The 18,883-nt window shown below is 40.9% G+C and overlaps 1 protein-coding gene and 1 non-coding gene across 5 annotated transcripts in view; both read right to left on the bottom strand.

Moving 5' to 3' along the window:
* Positions 1-2,445: 2,445 nt before the first annotated feature.
* Positions 2,446-18,883, bottom strand: part of AP3M2 (adaptor related protein complex 3 subunit mu 2) — a 126,156-nt gene continuing 109,718 nt past the window's right edge. For all 4 annotated transcript variants that reach the window (XM_058289805.2, XM_071212677.1, XM_004483189.3 and 1 more), the window contains exons 3-9: positions 15,141-15,312; positions 11,697-11,834; positions 8,640-8,725; positions 7,893-8,026; positions 6,263-6,470; positions 5,832-5,976; positions 2,446-4,667 (exon numbers count right to left, since the gene is read on the bottom strand). In XM_058289805.2, coding sequence (XP_058145788.1) covers positions 4,567-4,667; positions 5,832-5,976; positions 6,263-6,470; positions 7,893-8,026; positions 8,640-8,725; positions 11,697-11,834; positions 15,141-15,312 — 984 coding nt within the window. In that variant the 3' untranslated portion in view covers positions 2,446-4,566. The remainder of the gene's footprint in view (positions 4,668-5,831; positions 5,977-6,262; positions 6,471-7,892; positions 8,027-8,639; positions 8,726-11,696; positions 11,835-15,140; positions 15,313-18,883) is intronic.
* LOC111761844 (U2 spliceosomal RNA) lies at positions 12,393-12,584 on the bottom strand. Its single transcript, XR_002795089.2, has one exon. It is a non-coding gene; the product is annotated as a U2 spliceosomal RNA (small nuclear RNA).

The following is an 18,883-nucleotide window of genomic DNA, read 5'->3' as shown; positions in this document are numbered from 1 at the left end:
GACTTTGGGGGTGAGATGGGGGAAAGGCATTCTTGAGGCAAGGAATCTCACTGCATGAAAATATAAACATCTGGGGGCCAAAAACAAAACAAAACCATCCAACCAATGGGGTTCTAGAGAGGCCTGGAAAGTACAATTTGTCAGAAGTGAAGTTCACGAAAAGGAATGAGGGTTAAGATTTTGATTATGGAAGACTTTGAACGCCAAACTGAGTTCTGACTTAATTCTGTAGGCAGCGGGGCACCACTGAGACTTTTGCCAAAGGAAGTAATGAGCTAAGCGTGCCTTAGAAAAATTAACCGAGGGGGGATTGGAGAGACCATAGCAAGTGAGGGGACCCCTTGGTGGCAACTGCCGTAGGGTAAAGGAGGATGAGGAGACAAGGAACAAGGACCTAAAAAGGACCTTGTTAACAGAGCAACATCCCAATTGTTGGTTCAGACTAGAAGCTAGCATTTGGGTCATTTTTTTTTCCCCATTCTATTTTGCTTTTCTGCTCAGAAAGAATCCATTTCCAGCCCCGTCCCACAAGCGTGTTCCTTAAGGAATGCGTCCGCCTGTCTCTCGGGCACGGCACCCTCCTGCCTGCTGCCGGCAGCTTTTTTCTAGCACTGACTTTGCAGATCCAAGAATAAACGTGATGACGCAACACGTGCCGCTGGTACATGCTGACAGTTTCCTGGAGAGGAGAAGAGGTGGCTGCAGTGCCCTCTCCAGAGATGCTGTTAGCAAGGCTCGGATTAGAGGTTCCTGGAAGAAAGGGAGTTGAAATTCACAACAGAATGAGAAACTCTAAAGCCCAAGACTAGATTCAGAAAACAAAACAAAAACTCCCCTGAAGTGCTGACGCCCCCGAGCCAGTTAAAAATATGCAGATCACAGAAACTCAAGTCACCGGGTTTTTTTTTACTTTAGACTGCTAGTTTACAAGAGCCCCTGGCTGAGGGGCAGATTTAATTTTAGACAGATGCGTTTGTCTGTGGGCCAGAAAAACACTGCTCAAGAAAACAATAGGCAAGAGTCCCGGTCTACTGCTGCGTCTCTCTGGCAGCAACCGTCTGCTTCGTCCCCTCCCCCTAGCTGACAAGGTTTTCTTCAGCCTGCTGGGTTTTAAGGCCATGGATTGAAGCCACAAGGCCGCCCGGGACGACAATGAGAAGCTGGAAGACCCCAGCATTCCTCGGAGGGGAGTCCTGGAAACCAGAGCCTAGTTGAAGCCCCTCGGAAGGGGTCACTGACTGTGTGACAGGACAGGGGCCCAGCCCCGGGGGTGGAGTCATCTGGATTACCCAGACACAAGCTCAGAGAGCAACACGTCCTCACCCAGGGTGCTTTAGGGAATTCAGGATCAGAGAGCCACGGTTTGTCAGAAGGGCGTGGATGTGTGGGGAAATTGAGTAGTACTTCTTCTCTGTCCCCAGTTGGTCGAACACTAGATGCCAAGCGACCCAAAGAACAGGAGAGATTCTCAGGTAATTGTGCAATTAGTTTTAATAGGTAAAGACTCAGAGGGACTCAGATGACTGAAAATGCTATCTTCCTCTAGAGATCAATCCTAAGTGTTTTTATCCAAAATCAAAAGTGTCATAAACTTTTAGTTCCACATTTAATCTTGAAAGCCAAAGAGTTACTTAATTCCTAGCATTTAGGATCCTGGGGAAGTTTAAGAGTTTTGAATTCAAGTCCCTTTAAAAGATTCTAATTAAAAACAAACAAAAATGAGTCTCATTGCTGGTACTGAGTCACCACCTACTGGACAGAGAGGAAAGTACAAGTATTGTAACAAATTTTCCTGGTCTCATCCCAAAGGGAAGCAAACACACAGACCAAGGGAAAAGGGCTAAGATGGAAAGATGGGTAGAATAATAATAAACACTAAATGCTAATGGCTAATAAATGGAAATCCTAAAGCCTCTTCACAGCCATGAAAGGTTTACTGAAGAAAATTAGTACATTTGCACAGTCTCCCAGTGACTTACCTTTCAAGAAATCTCTACTACAATAAAAGAAGTCTAGTACACTGAAGCCGTTTCATGCCTGAATTAATCATGCTGAAAAGCAGGACACAAGGACAGGAAAGCGCCAGAAGATACATCAGCAGCTCAAATGGCGTGTCTTTTACAGCCCAGGGAAAAATCATTTTCTTTCATCTGGACCTTAGTTTTCAGAACCTTAAAATGGCATTTACACCAACATCTGCTACCTTCTGGAGATGCCTAGAGGGCCAGTCAAAATATACACATGTCCTTTGGTCTCCTGGTTGAAGAGCAGAAAAGAAGGAAGATGATGCTGAGTGGATGAAGTTTTGATTTTTTTTAAGCAGGTGCTCAACCCCTGAGCTATACCTGCTCTTTCAATGAAATTTTACCAACTGCTTCTACTGGGACATGCATGGCCTAATATTATTTTTCGGGCCCTGGTAACAGAGCACGCAGGACACAGGGGACTGGTAAAACTTACTTTTATTGAGAAAACAGAGCTACTTCTGCACACGTTACAACACACGGAGGTGACACCTCCACTGGGGAAAGCCCGCAGCACCTCTGCTAACTCACACGCCACTGGGTGGCCGGAAGATGCACCACCGTGCTCCAGGGGTCTGCAGCACAGAGGGTGTGACGGTTGTTCCGTATGTTTAGGCCTGTAGGTGGCACACACTCCAGACACTTCGTGTCTTTAGATAGTTCGCTTGAAACTAGGATGGACTGCCCTGGAGTAAATAAAACAGCTGGACTTAGAAACCTAAACATATCCAGGGCCCGAGACTATTGTTTCCTGTGACCGAGGAAACTTGAAAATTCCTCAGCACCCTCAGAAGTGATTCCAAGTGATTCTGGAATCCAAAGCCAGAGCTGTCCCCGCTACTGTGACAGGCATATATATACGGCCCAGAGGAATCCTGGTCAAAATCTGGAGTGATGAAGTATGAAACACAGTTGATTGCATACAGCACAGTTTGTCCCGGAGGAAAATCACAAAGCAACAGTACTCTGTAACAAAAACAAGTCCAGGAAGTAGGAAGAAAACATTAGCAGCAAATCTGTAGAAATATTTGAAAACAGGGCTTTAGCAAAAAAAAAAAAAAAAAAAAAATCTGAGATTTGGAGAGTGTATGTCTTTATTTTTCTCTAGGCATGAAGCAGAGTACAATATCATTCCTTAAGCTTTAAGAAGAAACCTGTCTTTCACGTAAATACTTAAATAGGTAACAGACAACGTTGAACTAGAATAGAAATCACCTGATGGGAAAGTTTGAGGTATTCCTTCAGTTACCACATTTCTTAAATCCACATGGCCCATCTCCCACAGCATTAATTTTATTCAGATTCTGGGGATTTTGTCTTAGAACAGAAATGGATCTGCATTAACATATATTTGTATAGTTAATGAATATATTATAGAATACAGAACAAAAAACTCTGAGGAAAGAGCCTTACTGAGCAGCTTCCAGGACCAACCATGCCCTCAAAATTAAGTGCTCTTTTTACCTAGGGCTACTGGGGGAAGAGTTCAGTCAGGAAGGCTCCGGCTCCAGCACTAGACTAGCGCCCACCAGTGCACTGAAGACCCACTCAGCTGTAGGAAATGAGCTGGCCGCCCATACTGTGTAGCATGACACCCAACATCTGGCTGCACTGAGGGTTGAGGAAACACTTTTTTTTTTTTTCCAGAAAATCCTGCAGACGGATCAGGTAACAGGGAAAAAAGCTGGTGAATTCCGGTAGTGAAGTGAGGAAAATTATTTGGGGTTAGGGAAAGGGGCATTTTCGGCAGCCACCACAGGACGGAGGGCAGGTCTCACTGAAGATGACAGACTAAGTACTAAAGGCAAGCAACAGTTAGTATCTGAAAGCTGGTCAGATATGGTCCCAGTTCCCAAGGGAAAATTTGATTCTGTTGGCGTTTGCCATGTCAAGAGTGGATGAGAATTCCAGAAGTCTCCAGCTCAAGTCTGTTTTTAATATATGAGTTTCGAGGGATCAGAAGGAGATCAACTCAATTCTATTCCTTCCAATCTTCTGAATGTGGGGCTTGATCACTTTTCTTGCCAATCTGTCACTTCGGTATATCGCCTCATAACTCTTTTTCAGTATTGTTTCCTCTCTCCTTTCTTTCATAGATCAGATTCTTAATAGGCCCTTCCTCAATAACATTGATTTTTATTCCAAGTAAGCTTTCTTTCCACCTTTTAAAAACAGTATAACAAAGAAGTCTTTCATTGGCTTTAGATAATTAAAGCCAAACGAGCAAACAGTGCTAATTTCTCTCTATGGTAAGCATGTTAAAAATAGCTAAATATGGTGGCCAGGTCCCTCCACTGCACATCCCTTCTTTGAGGACCAAGTTGGTGCTGATTGTGCTTCAGTTCTGTCCAGTTCTCCCTGCTGACCCTTTTCTCCCTTGATTAGTTCCATGGCACTGAAGGCTAAGGAAAAAAAAGGGGAGTGGGTGGCCCCAGGAGGGGAATGACCTAGGAGAGGCTGATTTTTTTTTTTTTTTTTTAAACTTCTGGCAAGTAAGAAATGAAAAAGTGTTTATGACTGTTGCCTCTGCAAAACTTTCCCTTCAGGTTCGAACTTGGAATTTTCCAGCTTTGGTCATATACTTTATGCCCTTAAAAGGCTTGTACTTCTCTCCATACATATCCAGACGATTCACTTTGAGTCCTAGAATCAAGAAGGAATAATGAGACCCGAGTGTTATTCAAAAGAAACATAACTGTTTGAATTCATTTCAATTCCAAGAGACAAGCAGGACAGAAATTGCTTTTAACACTGGGCCAGAAAAATACCTTAATTTAGTTCTATCATTTTATGAAGCTGTAAAGATTCATCACTCTTGGTACATACACTGATGGAAAGAAGGGCTGCAACTGAAAACTATCCTTAGAAAACCTGTTCCTGCAGTGAAAGGGCAGGAAGTTACATGCAGTCTGAAATGAGGGTGAGGGGGAAAGACTATCACTGCATATTTTCCTCAAGTATACTGGACTTGAATAAATGAATAAAGACTAAGTTAATAACAATAACAGATTCATAATGGAAAATAATGAGTTAATGAATGTTTCTGAATAGCTTCACTGCCCCAGGCAAAACAGTATTTTATATTGTACAGCGTTTTATAGTTTATTAAGTGTTTTAAGATGCAAGAGCTTATGATTTAAATAAATTCTAATTACTTAAGTTAGGTAAGGTCTGCTGGTATAGAAAAACTGGAACTTCCTATAAAGACATGTCCCGTCTACATCACAGGGCTGTTATAAGGATTAAATAAGAAAATACATGAAAAGAGGCTACAACCTCTTTTTTATGTGCCACCTTACACACAGTAAGTGCTTAATAAGTAATAACTAGTTTATCTTATTACCATCATCCTAGAATAGCCCAGACTATAGTGGACTGACCGAGATGGGGCCAGCGGCTCCGAAACGATAATAAGAACAAACATGAAAATGTTCTGAAACTGGGGGGAAGGAAGGGAAATGATTCTGAGAAAGCAGAAGCATCCTAATACCGAAAAACCCTGGGAACCTCAAAGGAACAGCCCTGAGATGACTCAACAGCAGCCTGTGAACACGTTTGTCTACCAACCCTATTTCTTTCTCATTTGCATTCTAGTCACTTTTGATTCAGGTCATGTAGGGCAACGTCAACGGAAGGATGGCAAACTTTCCCCAGAAGTGTGCTAAATAAGATTTCACTGAAGATTACGTACCAGGGAATGAAACCAAACCTTGGCAAAAGGGAGGCACTGAAGGCTTCCTGATGCCTGTGCCTTCTAGAAGAAAGTCATCGATGTTCTCTTCAAAGCCACCCGAGCTGTGCACTTACCAGAGATGGCCAGTTGCTGGATCTTAAACTGCAGGTTAATCGTGGGGTTCTCATCTGGTTTGGAAGCTCCAGCCTGAAGACTCATGGTTCCCTTCAAACTTGGTAGTTTTTGGGGATTGATTTTTCCTACATCCCAAGACAACATCTTCAAAAGAAATAAAAAAAAGAGAGAGAGAAGCAGTCAACAATAACACTGGAACTTCCTTTGAGGTGGCTGAGCTCTCATTTCCAGGGTTATCTGTCGTAATATTATAAGCTGCCTCTGGGGAGTGTTTCTCAACAGAGAAGATTATTTGTTACATTACGTTATCTCAAAGTTTTGAGTAAACCATGTCTCTTTCAAACAAGGCCTCACGTCTATGTGGAAAGCGCCTGCTGAATTACTTATACTTAACATCAGCAGTTCAAGCCTCCCTGCTTAGCGCCCCTACCTTGGTAACGGGGTCGAAGGTGTGCGTCCCCTGAGACGGGGTCAGGCTCATGTTCAGGACCCCCTTGGGCATCTGGCTGGTGACAATCACTCCCTCTATGGTCTTGCCCATAGTCTGCTTGGGTCCCACCGTTATTTCAAAGCGTCCGAGGGAACTACTGTCCCGGAAGCTGATGCTATGTTTGACGTACACTGGAATGGCAACCAGACTGGAAAAGAGAGAGACAAAAGGCCCGTGTCATCAACAGACAAGCTCCCCTCCTTTTACATCATGCTTCTTCTGTCCCTTGGCAGCTTTTTCTCCCTTCCTTCCTTCCTACTTATTGTAAATAGTAAGCAAATTTTAAAAACTAGTAAATCTTAACTTTTTTTCTTTTTGCAAAACTAAGATTTTGCTTAGTTAGTATATAATTCTAATGACTCTCGGACCAAAATCAACAAAATCAAAGTGTATACTAAGCCTATTACAAGAAAGGCATTACGAACAAATATGAAGTCACTATATTCCTCCATTTAATTTATAAACTTGTGACACGCGACTCAAATAATCATTTATACTTAGGAGAGTAATGCTCATACTTCATGAACCTTTTGCTTTCTTGAGAGTGCTTATATCTGATCTTGTCTGATCTTCACAAAAACCCTGTGAGATTGGGTGGGTTGTCATGATTTAACAGATAAGGAAGTAGACTCAGAAAAGTCAGAGACTAAAATTAAGGCAATAATTCCTATCACCTAATGATCTCTTCCTTTGTGCCAGTCACTATGCTAAATATTATATATCCATATCGCCTTAATCCTCACAAGTTCCTATAAATAAATAGGAACTGCAATTGCCCCAATTCCATAGATGAACACTGAGATTACGTGATGTGCCCCAGGTCATGTACTATAAGCTCCCAAGCTGGAGTTTCAGTGCAGGCAGGCTGATTCCACAGCCTCGGCTTTAAAGCCCTCGGATATTTCCCTAAACGAGTATCTCAAATCACACGGGAAGGTGTCAGGAGCTCTGAGGTCTACTGGCTCTCATCAGTCTACATACATTCTACCATATAATACTGTTTCCAAAATTCCTTAGACTCTAGATTAAAGAGAATATTCAAGATCAAAAATGACTGACTGAATGGGTTTCTTTTTGTTTGTTCTTTTAGGAAGTACTGGGGATCGAACCCAGGACCTTGTATGTGGGAAGCAGGAGCTCAACCACTTGAGCTACATCCCCTCCCCTGTATGGTTTTTCATAGCAGGATTTAATGCTTGGGGCAGGAGGGATTGATGACAGGTGTGCTCAGATTCTACTCTGAGGGTAAAAAGTTCTTGCTTAGCCATATAAACATAACAAAAACAATAGCGGTAAACTTAATGAGTATTTACTTTGTTTTACGCACTATTTATATTCTCTTATTTAATCCTCACAACAAGGTGGTTTTATTGTTTTCATTTTACAGAGAAGAAATCAGGCACAAAGAGGTAAAGCAAGTCATGCAAGGTACCTGGTTAATAACTATGCAGCTGGACTAGGAACCCGGGCAGTCTAACTCCCGGGCCTGAGCTCTTAACCACTACAGGAGAATTTTTTCCAAACACATAGAGATCTACAGATTCCATTCTTAATTATAGGGGCTGCTTACTTCTGTGCACTGACATGGTAAGAGAGCAGCCGAAAGTTTCCATCAGGTGGGATGAAGGAGAGGATCCGTTCAGATTCCCAGCGCTTGAAACGAACACAGGGATGGAAGCTGACATCATCCAACAACCTGGGGTTCTACAGGCATGGAAAAGCAAGAAGTAGGAATTGAACACTCGTATTTCTTTCAGGAAAGTAATTTAGATGCTCTGATATTAAAATACACACAGACACACACATTCTGTAGTTATTTACAGAAAAAGTCAAGCCTGGTATAAGTGTTGTGGCTGGCCTTAATTCTTTTTTAAGATTTAAAAACTTTATTTATTCCCTCCCGCCCCAACCCTCGTTGTTTGTGCTGTCTGCTCTCTGTTCATCCTCTTTTTAGGAGGCACCAGGAACCAAACCTGGGACCTTCCATGTGGGAGGAAGGCACCCAATCACTTAAGCCACCTCTGCTCCCTGCTTGTTAAGTCGCTCATCGTTTCCTCGCTGTCTCTTTGTTGCATCATCTTGCTGAGTCAGCTTGCTGCATCAGACCATCGTGTCAGCTCACTGTCTTGCTCGTCTCTTTAGGAGGCACCAGGAACTGAACCCAGTACCTCCCATGTGGTAGGAGGGTGCCCAACTGCTGGAGCCATATCTGCTTCCCAATTATTTCTTTTTGTTTCACTCCATTCTCACCACTATGTCTTTCCAGAAGCATTTAATTTGTCATCCCCCAAACTCAGTCTCTGGCCCAGGATTTTACCATGAAGGAAAGTGTCAGGTCTGGCATTCCAGTTAGCTTGACGCATGCATCAATTACTCCCTGGATCTCAGCAGTAATTGTAGAACCTGATTCAGGAACAAGACAAATCAGAAGGTAAGAAATTATTGAACACTTCTCTGTCCTTCCCAATTATTTCCTCGATCCTTCTCTCTTTCCTTCCCTTTCCCAACTTCCAACTTCCTTTCTTCCCAACTAATTCTTTATTCCCTCCCTCCCTTTCTTCCTTCCTTCTGTCCATTCATCCATAAATCTATCCTATCCCACCCATTTGGCCATCCTTCCAAGCATTTATGAACTGTATATCAAATATGAGATGCTAGGATGAAAGGGAATAAAAAAATTAATGCAATAGTTATTAGCCTGAAGGAGAGTTCAATCTAGTGCCAGAAGTAAGCAGAACATCATTATCTTCATCGTCAGAACATTCCTGATCAGAGCCAGCCTCCCTCAAGTCACCAGTGAGCTTTGCTGCTAAAGCGAATAGACGTGTTTGGTCATTATCCCACAGGAGCCCTCTGCAGCCTATTTCATTGCTGGCCACGTCTTCCTTGTCAGCCTGCTCCTTTCTCCTACCCTCTGTTTCATCCAGCTCCTCTTCTCCGGCATCTTCCACAGGCTTCCTGTTCTTTGCACATCCCTTAAATAGCAATGCTTCTTCACAGTTCTGAACTCCTCTTTTCACGCTCCCTGGGCTACTTTACCTACTTCCCAACGCCTCGGTTTCCATTCAAGGCCAACTGTTCCCTAATTTTATTTCCAGTTCCGCCTGACTGCTGCCGAAGGGGTACTTCTACTGGGATGTCATGAGGCACTCCACACTGCACATGTCAAGTAGGGAATTCACCACCTCACTTCCTGGGCCTGCTCCCATTCCTGTATTCCCTTCCTCTGGGACGATATCAAGTACCCTGGGGCCCAAGCCAGAACACAGAAGCACCCTTGGCTACTTCGACCTCCCAGGCTCCACATCCAGCCAGTCATCGGCTCTTCTCCGCTTTCATGACGCAGCTCTCAAATCGATCATTCCTCACATCCTCACTCCCACTTGGGATGCCTCAGTCCTGTGCGTGGATTTCAGCGAGTCTCCCAGCAGTTTCCCTTGCATTCAGGTTTGCTTCAAGTCCCTCTTCACGCTGCAGCCAGCCAGACAGTCCTAAAGTACAAGTCTGAGCAATTTACTCTCCAACTACAAATTCTTCCTTTGCTCCTAAGTGCCCTCTTTAAAATGGCATACGAGGCTTTTCATGATGTGGCTAATCAGATGTAATTTTTTTTACCATTTCATGAAGGTAAAGCAGGAAAATGCAAAAATCTTAAGTGTACAGCTCAGAGAATTTCCCATGTGTGTTTACCTATGTAAATACCAGGCATATTGAGCAGGGGGCCGTTTTCAGCATGTCAGGAGGCTCCCTCTTGCACTGTCCTAGTTAATCCACCTCCCTCAAAGGGAAACACTATTCTGATTTCAGCTACCTTAAATCAGATTGCTCCTCTTCTTGAACTTCATACAAATGTACTCACACTGCATCTAATCTTTCACATCTGGCTTTTTTCTTGCTCAACTGTGTCCGTGAAATCCATCCAGGTTGTCGAGTCTATCGGTAGTTCAATCTTTTTCGTTACTGTGTAATATTTCATGGTATGAACAGATCAAACTTCATTTAATCTTTCCCTTGCTGATGGACCTCTGGCTGGTTTCCAGTTTGCGCTTAATGTGAAAAGCTGATACACCTACTTCATTTTCAAGCTTCATTGCTTACGTTTCCTTTTTTTTAAATGCCTCTCATTCCAGTCAAACTGCCCTACTTTATTTCTCAGCAATGACTTACTCACCTTGGAGTGTTTCCCCTCAAATTCATGCGGCTCCTAATCACATCTGCTAATCCCATCGATGAGGCATACATGTGACCACCTCTTTGCTCAGGATGGATGAGGCACCTCTCTCGTGCACCACCTTTTTCCTCTCTCTCTTTTTTTACCACCCCACCCCATGCCCCGATGATTCTTTCATCTATCTGCTCATAGTTTGCTTGCCTTCTCCAGGAGACACCAGAAACTGAACCCGGGACCGCCCACATGGGAGGCGAATGCCCAGTGGCCTGAGGCACATCCGCTCCCCACAGGCTGCAGCGCCTGCTGGCTTGTGGCATCTCCTTGTTTAGGTATCTGCTCACTGTGGCAGGGGCACCGTCTGCTCATCTTCTTTAGGAGGCACCATGACCCAAACCCATGTGGTAGGTGGGTGCTCAACTGGTTGAGCCACATCCACTTCCCTCCCTCATTAAACTTTAAATGAGCTTCTGTGGCCACAGACCGTGCAGCATCAGATGCGCTGTGTCTATGAAGCAACAGGTTTTCAATAAACATTTGTCAAATGAATGAGTTCACCATGTGAAGGGGATTTTCTACAAATTTCTAAGCTCTAGAACTTAGAGCCATATTTACCTACTTCAGAATGAACAGAAAAGAAGACCCCCTAAATTTTAGTCATTGTAACTTTACTTCTGCCATTAAAATCAAGAGTAAAATGCTTCCTAAAAAGGAATCTAATCAAGAAGATTTTTCTGTTATTTCTCTTTTTTATCTAAGAGAGTAAGATCAGCGAAACAAGTAAAATTATGAGACAAACCTTGCTCTGCACCAAAATATTAAAGTCCATTCCCAGTACCTAACACAGCGCCTGACACAAAATAGGCACTCAATTTAAATGAATGATCTAGGGGGCAGATGTGGCTCAAGTGGTTGAGCTCCTACCTCCCACACGGGAGGTCCCAGGTTCAGTTCCCAGTGACTCCTCAAAAAACAAAACAAAAAAAAAAACAAACAACAAGCAAAACAAACAAGAAAACCAATTCAAGGGAGCTGATGTGGCTCAGTGATTGAGCACCAGCTTCCTACATACAAGGTCCTGGGTTCAGCCTCCGGGACCCCAAAAAACAAGAACGATCTTGAATAGGAGATAATTCTGATACTCCTAAGCATGAAAGGAGCCTCTTTCGATTTTCATGGTTCTGAGAACAAATGCAAAGCACATACCTGATTTATCAATGATGGCATCGATTTCTTCAATCACATCAAAATAGGCCTCGTTGTTGGTATACTTCACCCCTGTCCGTCGCCAGGGCACCACCGACAACTGCCCAGTGGGAAGCTGGTCCCCCACGTTAGTGCTCCCTGAGACAACGAACAGGATGGTTCATTCCCATTTGATTCTAGATGTTTCTACACTCCCACTACTCATGCCCTCAGTTGAAAAACTTTAACACAAAAGATGAGAGCTTTCCAAACTTCTGGAGTAATCCAGCCCACTTACAAAACTTTGTGTCGCCATGTGGTCTGCCACCTCAGGCAGGATAAAGGATTTTTTTTTTTTAAGTTACCTGAGAAACAGATATCATATTTTGGTTTTGAAAGTAACCTGAGCGTGGTCTCTCAAATTCCACAATAGCTTGCAGCTTAAATAATGCATTAACTTTCAGTAGGGAAGGTAATCTATTTTTGATATAAAATGATCAAGGGTAAAAAGAATATTCAAGTTCAAACACCAAAGTATTCTTGGGTACATTTAGGGCTAAGTACTAAAATGTATCCATCACCGTGATCTCTCTCAGGCCAATACTGAAACTTAGGGAACGAATATACGTGAAATCTTTCCCTGTCCATGAGAGTCGTAGATAAATCCCTTGATTGTTCCTCTCCCTGTTACAGCTCACAAACACTTTTTTTCTTTTTTTTCTTTGCACCATTCCTGGAGGTACTGCAAAACCAAGTCGATGCATGGAGTGGACAGAGCAAGCCCTTATTCCATCTCCCTGCTCCAAAAATCCATTTAATGTATTGTCCTCGGATAAAGGATGTATCAGATATTAAGCTGATAAGAACACCATACGACACTTGATCTTAGCCGAAAGACTGAGAAGCAATAAACATATTTTTTTTCAAGTTTAAAGGTTTTATACTGGAATCATGAAATATTACAACTAATTTAAATTCTATTTCTTTCTTCCATTTCTGAATCTTTTAAATCCAGATAAAGAAACATTAAACACGTCCTCATCCAGCATGTTTATGAAACGTTTCAGGCTTTTAAACAGAGTTGTCAGGTACCATCTTCTAGGTTTAAGTCAGATACAGGTTCAAATGACTTCATAATAGTCATAAGTAATTCAGGCACTGAGAAAGCTTTTAAGATTCAAAACTGAGACCAGAATACTGAAAAGCCTACCAAATTTGTTTTCTTAAAAGGGGCACTATGTGTTAAAAACATATCATGAAGCTACAACAATTAAATCAACATATTAAGAGATTAGGAATGCCTAAAAACAAAGCAAGAATCCTTAACAACTTAGCACAAGATAAAAATATTTTAACACAAGGGGGAACGGATAAATTGGTGCTAGGAAAATTGACAATTTTGGAGTAATAAACAGAGCCTTATATTGTATACCCAGATATTTTCCGGATGGATTAAGAATTAAATCCAAAAATAAAACTTTAAAAGAACTGAAGAAAATACACCTTTTAAAAAAGAAGGCCTTTTCTTCATCAAGGTCCAAAATATATTTTCCTCTGTTTTCTTCAAATAATTGTAAAGAAAAGTGTTTTCTTAATCCAGCTGGAATTTATTTTGTGTATGACATGAAGTGGGGACCTAACAGAATTATTTTTCCGTATAGAAGCTGACTGTACAATACATTTTACAACTGGCCCCTGCTCCACTGATTTATATATGACTACGTCTCTCATACACCAAATTCCGATAAAAGCAAGGGTCTCTTTAGAGATTTTCTATTTATCCCACTTATCTATTTGTCCATTCCTGAGCCAATACCATGCTTCCAAAATCACCTAACTTCATAATATAACTTATAGTCTGATAGGGCACCTTTTCTTTCTTGCTCGTTTTTTCTACTTCATTTTCAAACCTGCCTTGGCTTTTCTAGCATATCTAGTAGATATACTTGTTTGCTAAGTGAACTCAATCTGTCTTCATATTTAATAGAACAAGTCCTTCCAATGCTTCTGTAATTCTCTGTCAAAATCATTTTGAAATTCTGTCAAAATCATTCTAGCTATTCTTGCATATTTATACATTTTTAAATGTATTTTTCCATCAGTTTGTGAAGTTCCATGAAAACCTCTGTTATTAAAAATGACCCAAAATATGAAAACTTTAATGATCAAAATGATTCATTTGACTAAATAAAAAATTTTAAACTATGGCTAAACAAACAATACTAATAACAATGTCAAACAAAAAGTGATAGATTGAAAGAAAATATCTGCAACATCGCATTCAAAGTTACACCTGCAAACTATCATGTAGATTGTCAATATTTTCAATACACATCATACCTTAATATCCTTAAATGAAAGGAATTTTCTAGATCAACATGAAAAAAGAAAACATCTCAAAAGAAAAATGGACAAAGGACAAAAAAGTTAATTCACAATGAAGGAAAAACAGCCAATAAACATTTTAAACACTTTAGTTTCCTTAGTAATAAAAAATGTGTGGAAAGATATAACTAAACCATCTATCAAATTGTTTTTTAAAAATACTAATAATGATAATAATAACAATAGGGTTGATTAGGGTGCACAGAAATTGCTGAGAGTGTAAATTGGTATAACTTTTCTGAAGGGCAATGTGGCACTTGCATAAAATTCCTTGAATGTGCATATGCGTTGACATAGCACTTCCATTTCTAGAAATGTACTGAAAGGAAATCATCCTAGAGGTACTAAAAGATGTAAGTATGCAATTGTTAATTCCTTGTTATTTAAAAGACCAAAAATCAGAAACACCATAAAAAGGGATTGAGTATATAACTTAGGATCTTTTCCATCTGACAGAAAACTATAGAGTCATTAAAAATTATGTAGAAGAGTATTTATCATAATATTGATAAAATAAGTTTAAAATAGTATCAAAATGTTGATAAAAGCTAAGTTAAAAATAGTATATAAGAGTCTTTGTTGGGGAGTGGGTGTAGCTCAGTGGTTGAGTACCTGCTTCCCACGTATGAGGTCCTGGGTTTGACCCCTGGTACCTCCTAAAAAATAAAAAATAAAAATAAAAAGAGTTTTTGTTGAAAAATTCTATTTATCCATCCATCCATCTAGAAAAGACTAAAAATAAATACACCAGCATATTAAAGTGTTGGTGGGATTAAGTGTGGGCACATGTTCTTCTTTGTGCTTTTCTGTATTTCCTAAGTCTCTATACTAATTCTGTATTTCTTCTGTAATCAGAAAAAAAAAGTATTTTTAAAGAATATTCCATTCTGTCATTGAAACTTCATAATGAAAAATATTCCAGATCACTCATAAAGACTATTAAGGGCAAAATTAAAGCACCTGGATGTTGGAGGTCTCCAAAGACAAATACTCAGAACAACGTCTAACACTGCACTAAGTCACATGGCAGGGTGGCAACAGCACTGGCAGATTCCCATTGGTTTCCTCCCTTCTCCATACCTGTTATGGTGTTGACAACTGTTCGAAGGATAGTGGGAGGTTTTATCAGTTCTTTGAGGATGTTTGATTCGGTAGCCAAAGGAAACCCATTGTCAAGCATCTCTTCCAACACCTCATAAACCACAACAACATTGTCTTTGATTACTGGCTCTGAACAGACTCCAAAATAATCCTGGTAAAGATATAATATATACATTTATCATGGAGCGGCTGCAAGAAACGAGAGAACATTCCTATTGGAAAAGGATCTGGTCCTGTGCATACGTTTTTATGCAGTGTTTCTGGGGTACTCTCCTATAATGATGGGATGGAGCATGATCATAATTCTCTCAGTCTAGTCTGACAGAAAGAATACTCAACTAGGAACTAATTAACTTGTTTTGTAAACTAGAGGAAGGAATTTAACCTCTTTGGGTTAGTTTCCTCAACCTGATAAAATATTACATGGAATATAAAATTGAATCTAGACTGTTACATATGCTTATGAGCAAATTTTTCAAATATGCAAAATGATATCACTTGATATGACACTGACTTGTACATGAAAATAATTTTAACCTCCTACTGCCTTACGTTGTGCTATTTCCTAACATTCATACAGCAAATAAGAACTGAGAGAAAAAATACAAAATGAGGGGGTTGAACTAATACACCAGAAATTCTCTTTGGATCAGCCCTACACTGAGATGCTAGGATTCTAAGAACTCTTTGCCCTTTTATTGACAAAGGCTAAAATTAAGATACTAAATTATCTGTTGTGAGAAAAGTACTCAATTCTGAATAAGAATTCATGGGTTATAATTTTAATTGTCACTTACTAGATTAAGTCATGTTAACTAATTTTTTTTTTTTTTTTTTTTTTAAAGATTTATTTATTTAATTTCCCCCCCTCCCCTGGTTGTCTGTTCTTGGTGTCTATTTGCTGCGTCTTGTTTCTTTGTCCGCTTCTGTTGTCGTCAGCGGCACGGGAAGTGTGGGCGGCGCCATTCCTGGGCAGGCTGCTCTTTCTTTTCACGCTGGGCGGCTTTCCTCATGGGCGCACTCCTTGCGTGTGGGGCTCCCCTACGCGGGGGACACCCCTGCGTGGCACGGCACTCCTTGCGTGCATCAGCACTGCGCATGGCCAGTTCCACACGGGTCAAGGAGGCCCGGGGTTTGAACCGCGGACCTCCTATATGGTAGACGGACGCCCTAACCACTGGGCCAAAGTCCGTTTCCCATGTTAACTAATTAAGGTCTTGATTTCTTTAATGGTACTACCAGGATAATACCACTGGACTCAACAGGGATGTTGTAAGAAAGAAATGATTGATTAAATGATAATATGTGTGAAAGTGCCTCATAAACCATAAAGTACTGTAGAAAACATAATGCACAATGAAGATAATGATTTAGAAGAACTGTCTGCAATCTTTTAGGACACCCTTCTTGCAATGTCAGTCATATTTTTTATATAAACTCTGAGGACAGTCATGCAACCATTCTTGAATTCATTTTTTTCTCCTTTTGAGAAAGTTCATTCTAGTCATGTATAGCTCTGATTACTGGAAAGTTCCTTCTTGTGTTAAGCTGAAATCTGTCTCCTAGATCTGCCTTATAGTACAAATTTCCAAAACAGTTCCTCAATTCTTGGAAGAAAACTCAAGTTTTTATGTCAATTTTTTTCTTCTTGGAGCTAAACTCACAAGATACTTCCACTGTACATGCTATGGTATGGTTGCAGATCATCTCACCATCTTGCCATCTTGTTGAATATTCTCTAGTTTTTCAATCTTCTCCTTAAATTAAGGAATCTGAAACTGAACAGGAATTCCAGATATGGTCTAGATTACACCAGATAATGTCAAGTATCAGAAAGATTCCAATAGTCAAGAAGGCTTAGGAGTTAGGAATGTGTTTCTACAACAAAAAGGTTTCTTCTCTTAAAAATGATTATTTAAGGGAAACGGACTTGGCCCAGTGGTTAGGGCGTCTGTCTACCACATGGGAGGTCCGCGGTTCAAACCCCGGGCCTCCTTGACCCATGTGGAGCTGGCCCATGCGCAGTGCTGATGTGCGCAAGGAGTGCCGCGCCACACAGGGGTGTCCCCCGCATAGGGGAGCCCCACGCACAAGGAGTGTGCCCCGTAAGGAGAGCCGCCCAGCGCGAAAGAAAGTGCAGCCTGCCCAGGAATGGCGCCGCCCACACTTCCCGGGCAGCTGACGACAACAGAAGCGAACAAAGAAACAAGACGCAGCAAATAGACACAGAGAACAGACAACTGGGGGAGGGGGGAATTAAATAAATAAATCTTTTAAAAAAATGATTATTTAAGGGGGAAAATGTCATATATTTTCTTACCAAGGGAAATTTCATTTTAAAAAATAAATAAAATGAGATGGCAGAGTGAGATACTTCAGGGCTCCATTTCCTCACAGAAGCTTTGAACAACCAGCAAGAACTTACAGAACTTCTCTAAAAGCTCCAGAGGGAAGCAGATACGGCTCAAGCATTTGGTGCCCACCTACCACATGGGAGGTCCCAGGTTTGGTTCCCAGTGCCTCCTAGAGAAGATAAGCAAGACAGCAAGCTGGCATGAAGGGCTGGTACAGCAAGCTGACACAGCAAGACGATGCAACAAGGAGACATAAAGAGGAAACACAATGAGAGACACAACTAAGTAGGGAGCAGAACTAGCTCAAGCAATTGAGCACCTTCCCACATGGGAGGTCCCAGGTTCAGATCCTGGTGTCTCCTAAAGGAAAGACAAGCAGACACAGAGAGCACACAACAAATGGACACAGAGAACAGACAGTGAGCACAAACAACGGGGGGGGGGGGGGGGGGGAGGGGGGTAGAAATAAATTAAACTAATCTTTAAAAATAAATAAATAAAAGTTCCAGAAAAGAGTTAAAGGATTGCAGTAATAGCATGTATGCTGAATCAAGAAAAAGCCCAATTAAAAGTGATAAGATTGGCTTCTGGCTCTTAATGCTTACATTAAAAAAGAAGATAGACCTCAAATCAGAAGACTCTACCTCACAACTGAAGGATTTGAAAAAGAGGAGCAAAGTAAACCCAAAGTAAGAAGAAGGAAGGAACTATCAAAAATCAGAGTGGAGATAAATGAAATAGAGAAGTTAAAAAAAAAAAAAAACAGAATAAAGAAAATGAAGAAAACCAAACCAAAGTTGATTCTTTGAAAAGATCAATACAATTTACAAACTTTTAGCTAGGCTGACAAAGGAAAAAAGAGAGAAGATGCAAATAACATCAGAAATGAAATGGGGGACATTACTACCAACCCCACAAAAATAAAAAGGATAAGAGGATACTACTAACAACTAACTGTATGCCAACAAATTATCTAACCTATATGAAAAGGATAACTTCCTAAAAACACACAAACTACCTACACTCTGATTCAGGAACAAACAGAAGATCTCAACAAAACTATAATAAGAGGTGGAATTAGTGATCAAAAATCTCCTAACAAAGAAAAGCCCAAATGACAAGCTTTCACAGGTGAATTTTACCAAAAATTCCAAAAAGAATTATCACCAATCCTGCTCAAACTCCTCCAAAAAACTGAAGAGGAGGGAACACTCCTTAACTCATCCAAAGAGGCCAAAACATTACACTAATACCAAAGCCAGATAAATATACCATCAGAAAAGAAAATTAAAGAGTAATATCCTTTATGAACATAGATGCAAAATTTTCAACAAAATACTAGCAAACTGAATCCAACCACACAGTAAG

The sequence above is a fragment of the Dasypus novemcinctus genome, chromosome 29 (assembly GCF_030445035.2).
Source record: "Dasypus novemcinctus isolate mDasNov1 chromosome 29, mDasNov1.1.hap2, whole genome shotgun sequence".
NCBI classification, from domain to species: domain Eukaryota; kingdom Metazoa; phylum Chordata; class Mammalia; order Cingulata; family Dasypodidae; genus Dasypus; species Dasypus novemcinctus.
This window is presented reverse-complemented; position numbering and strand designations above follow the sequence as displayed.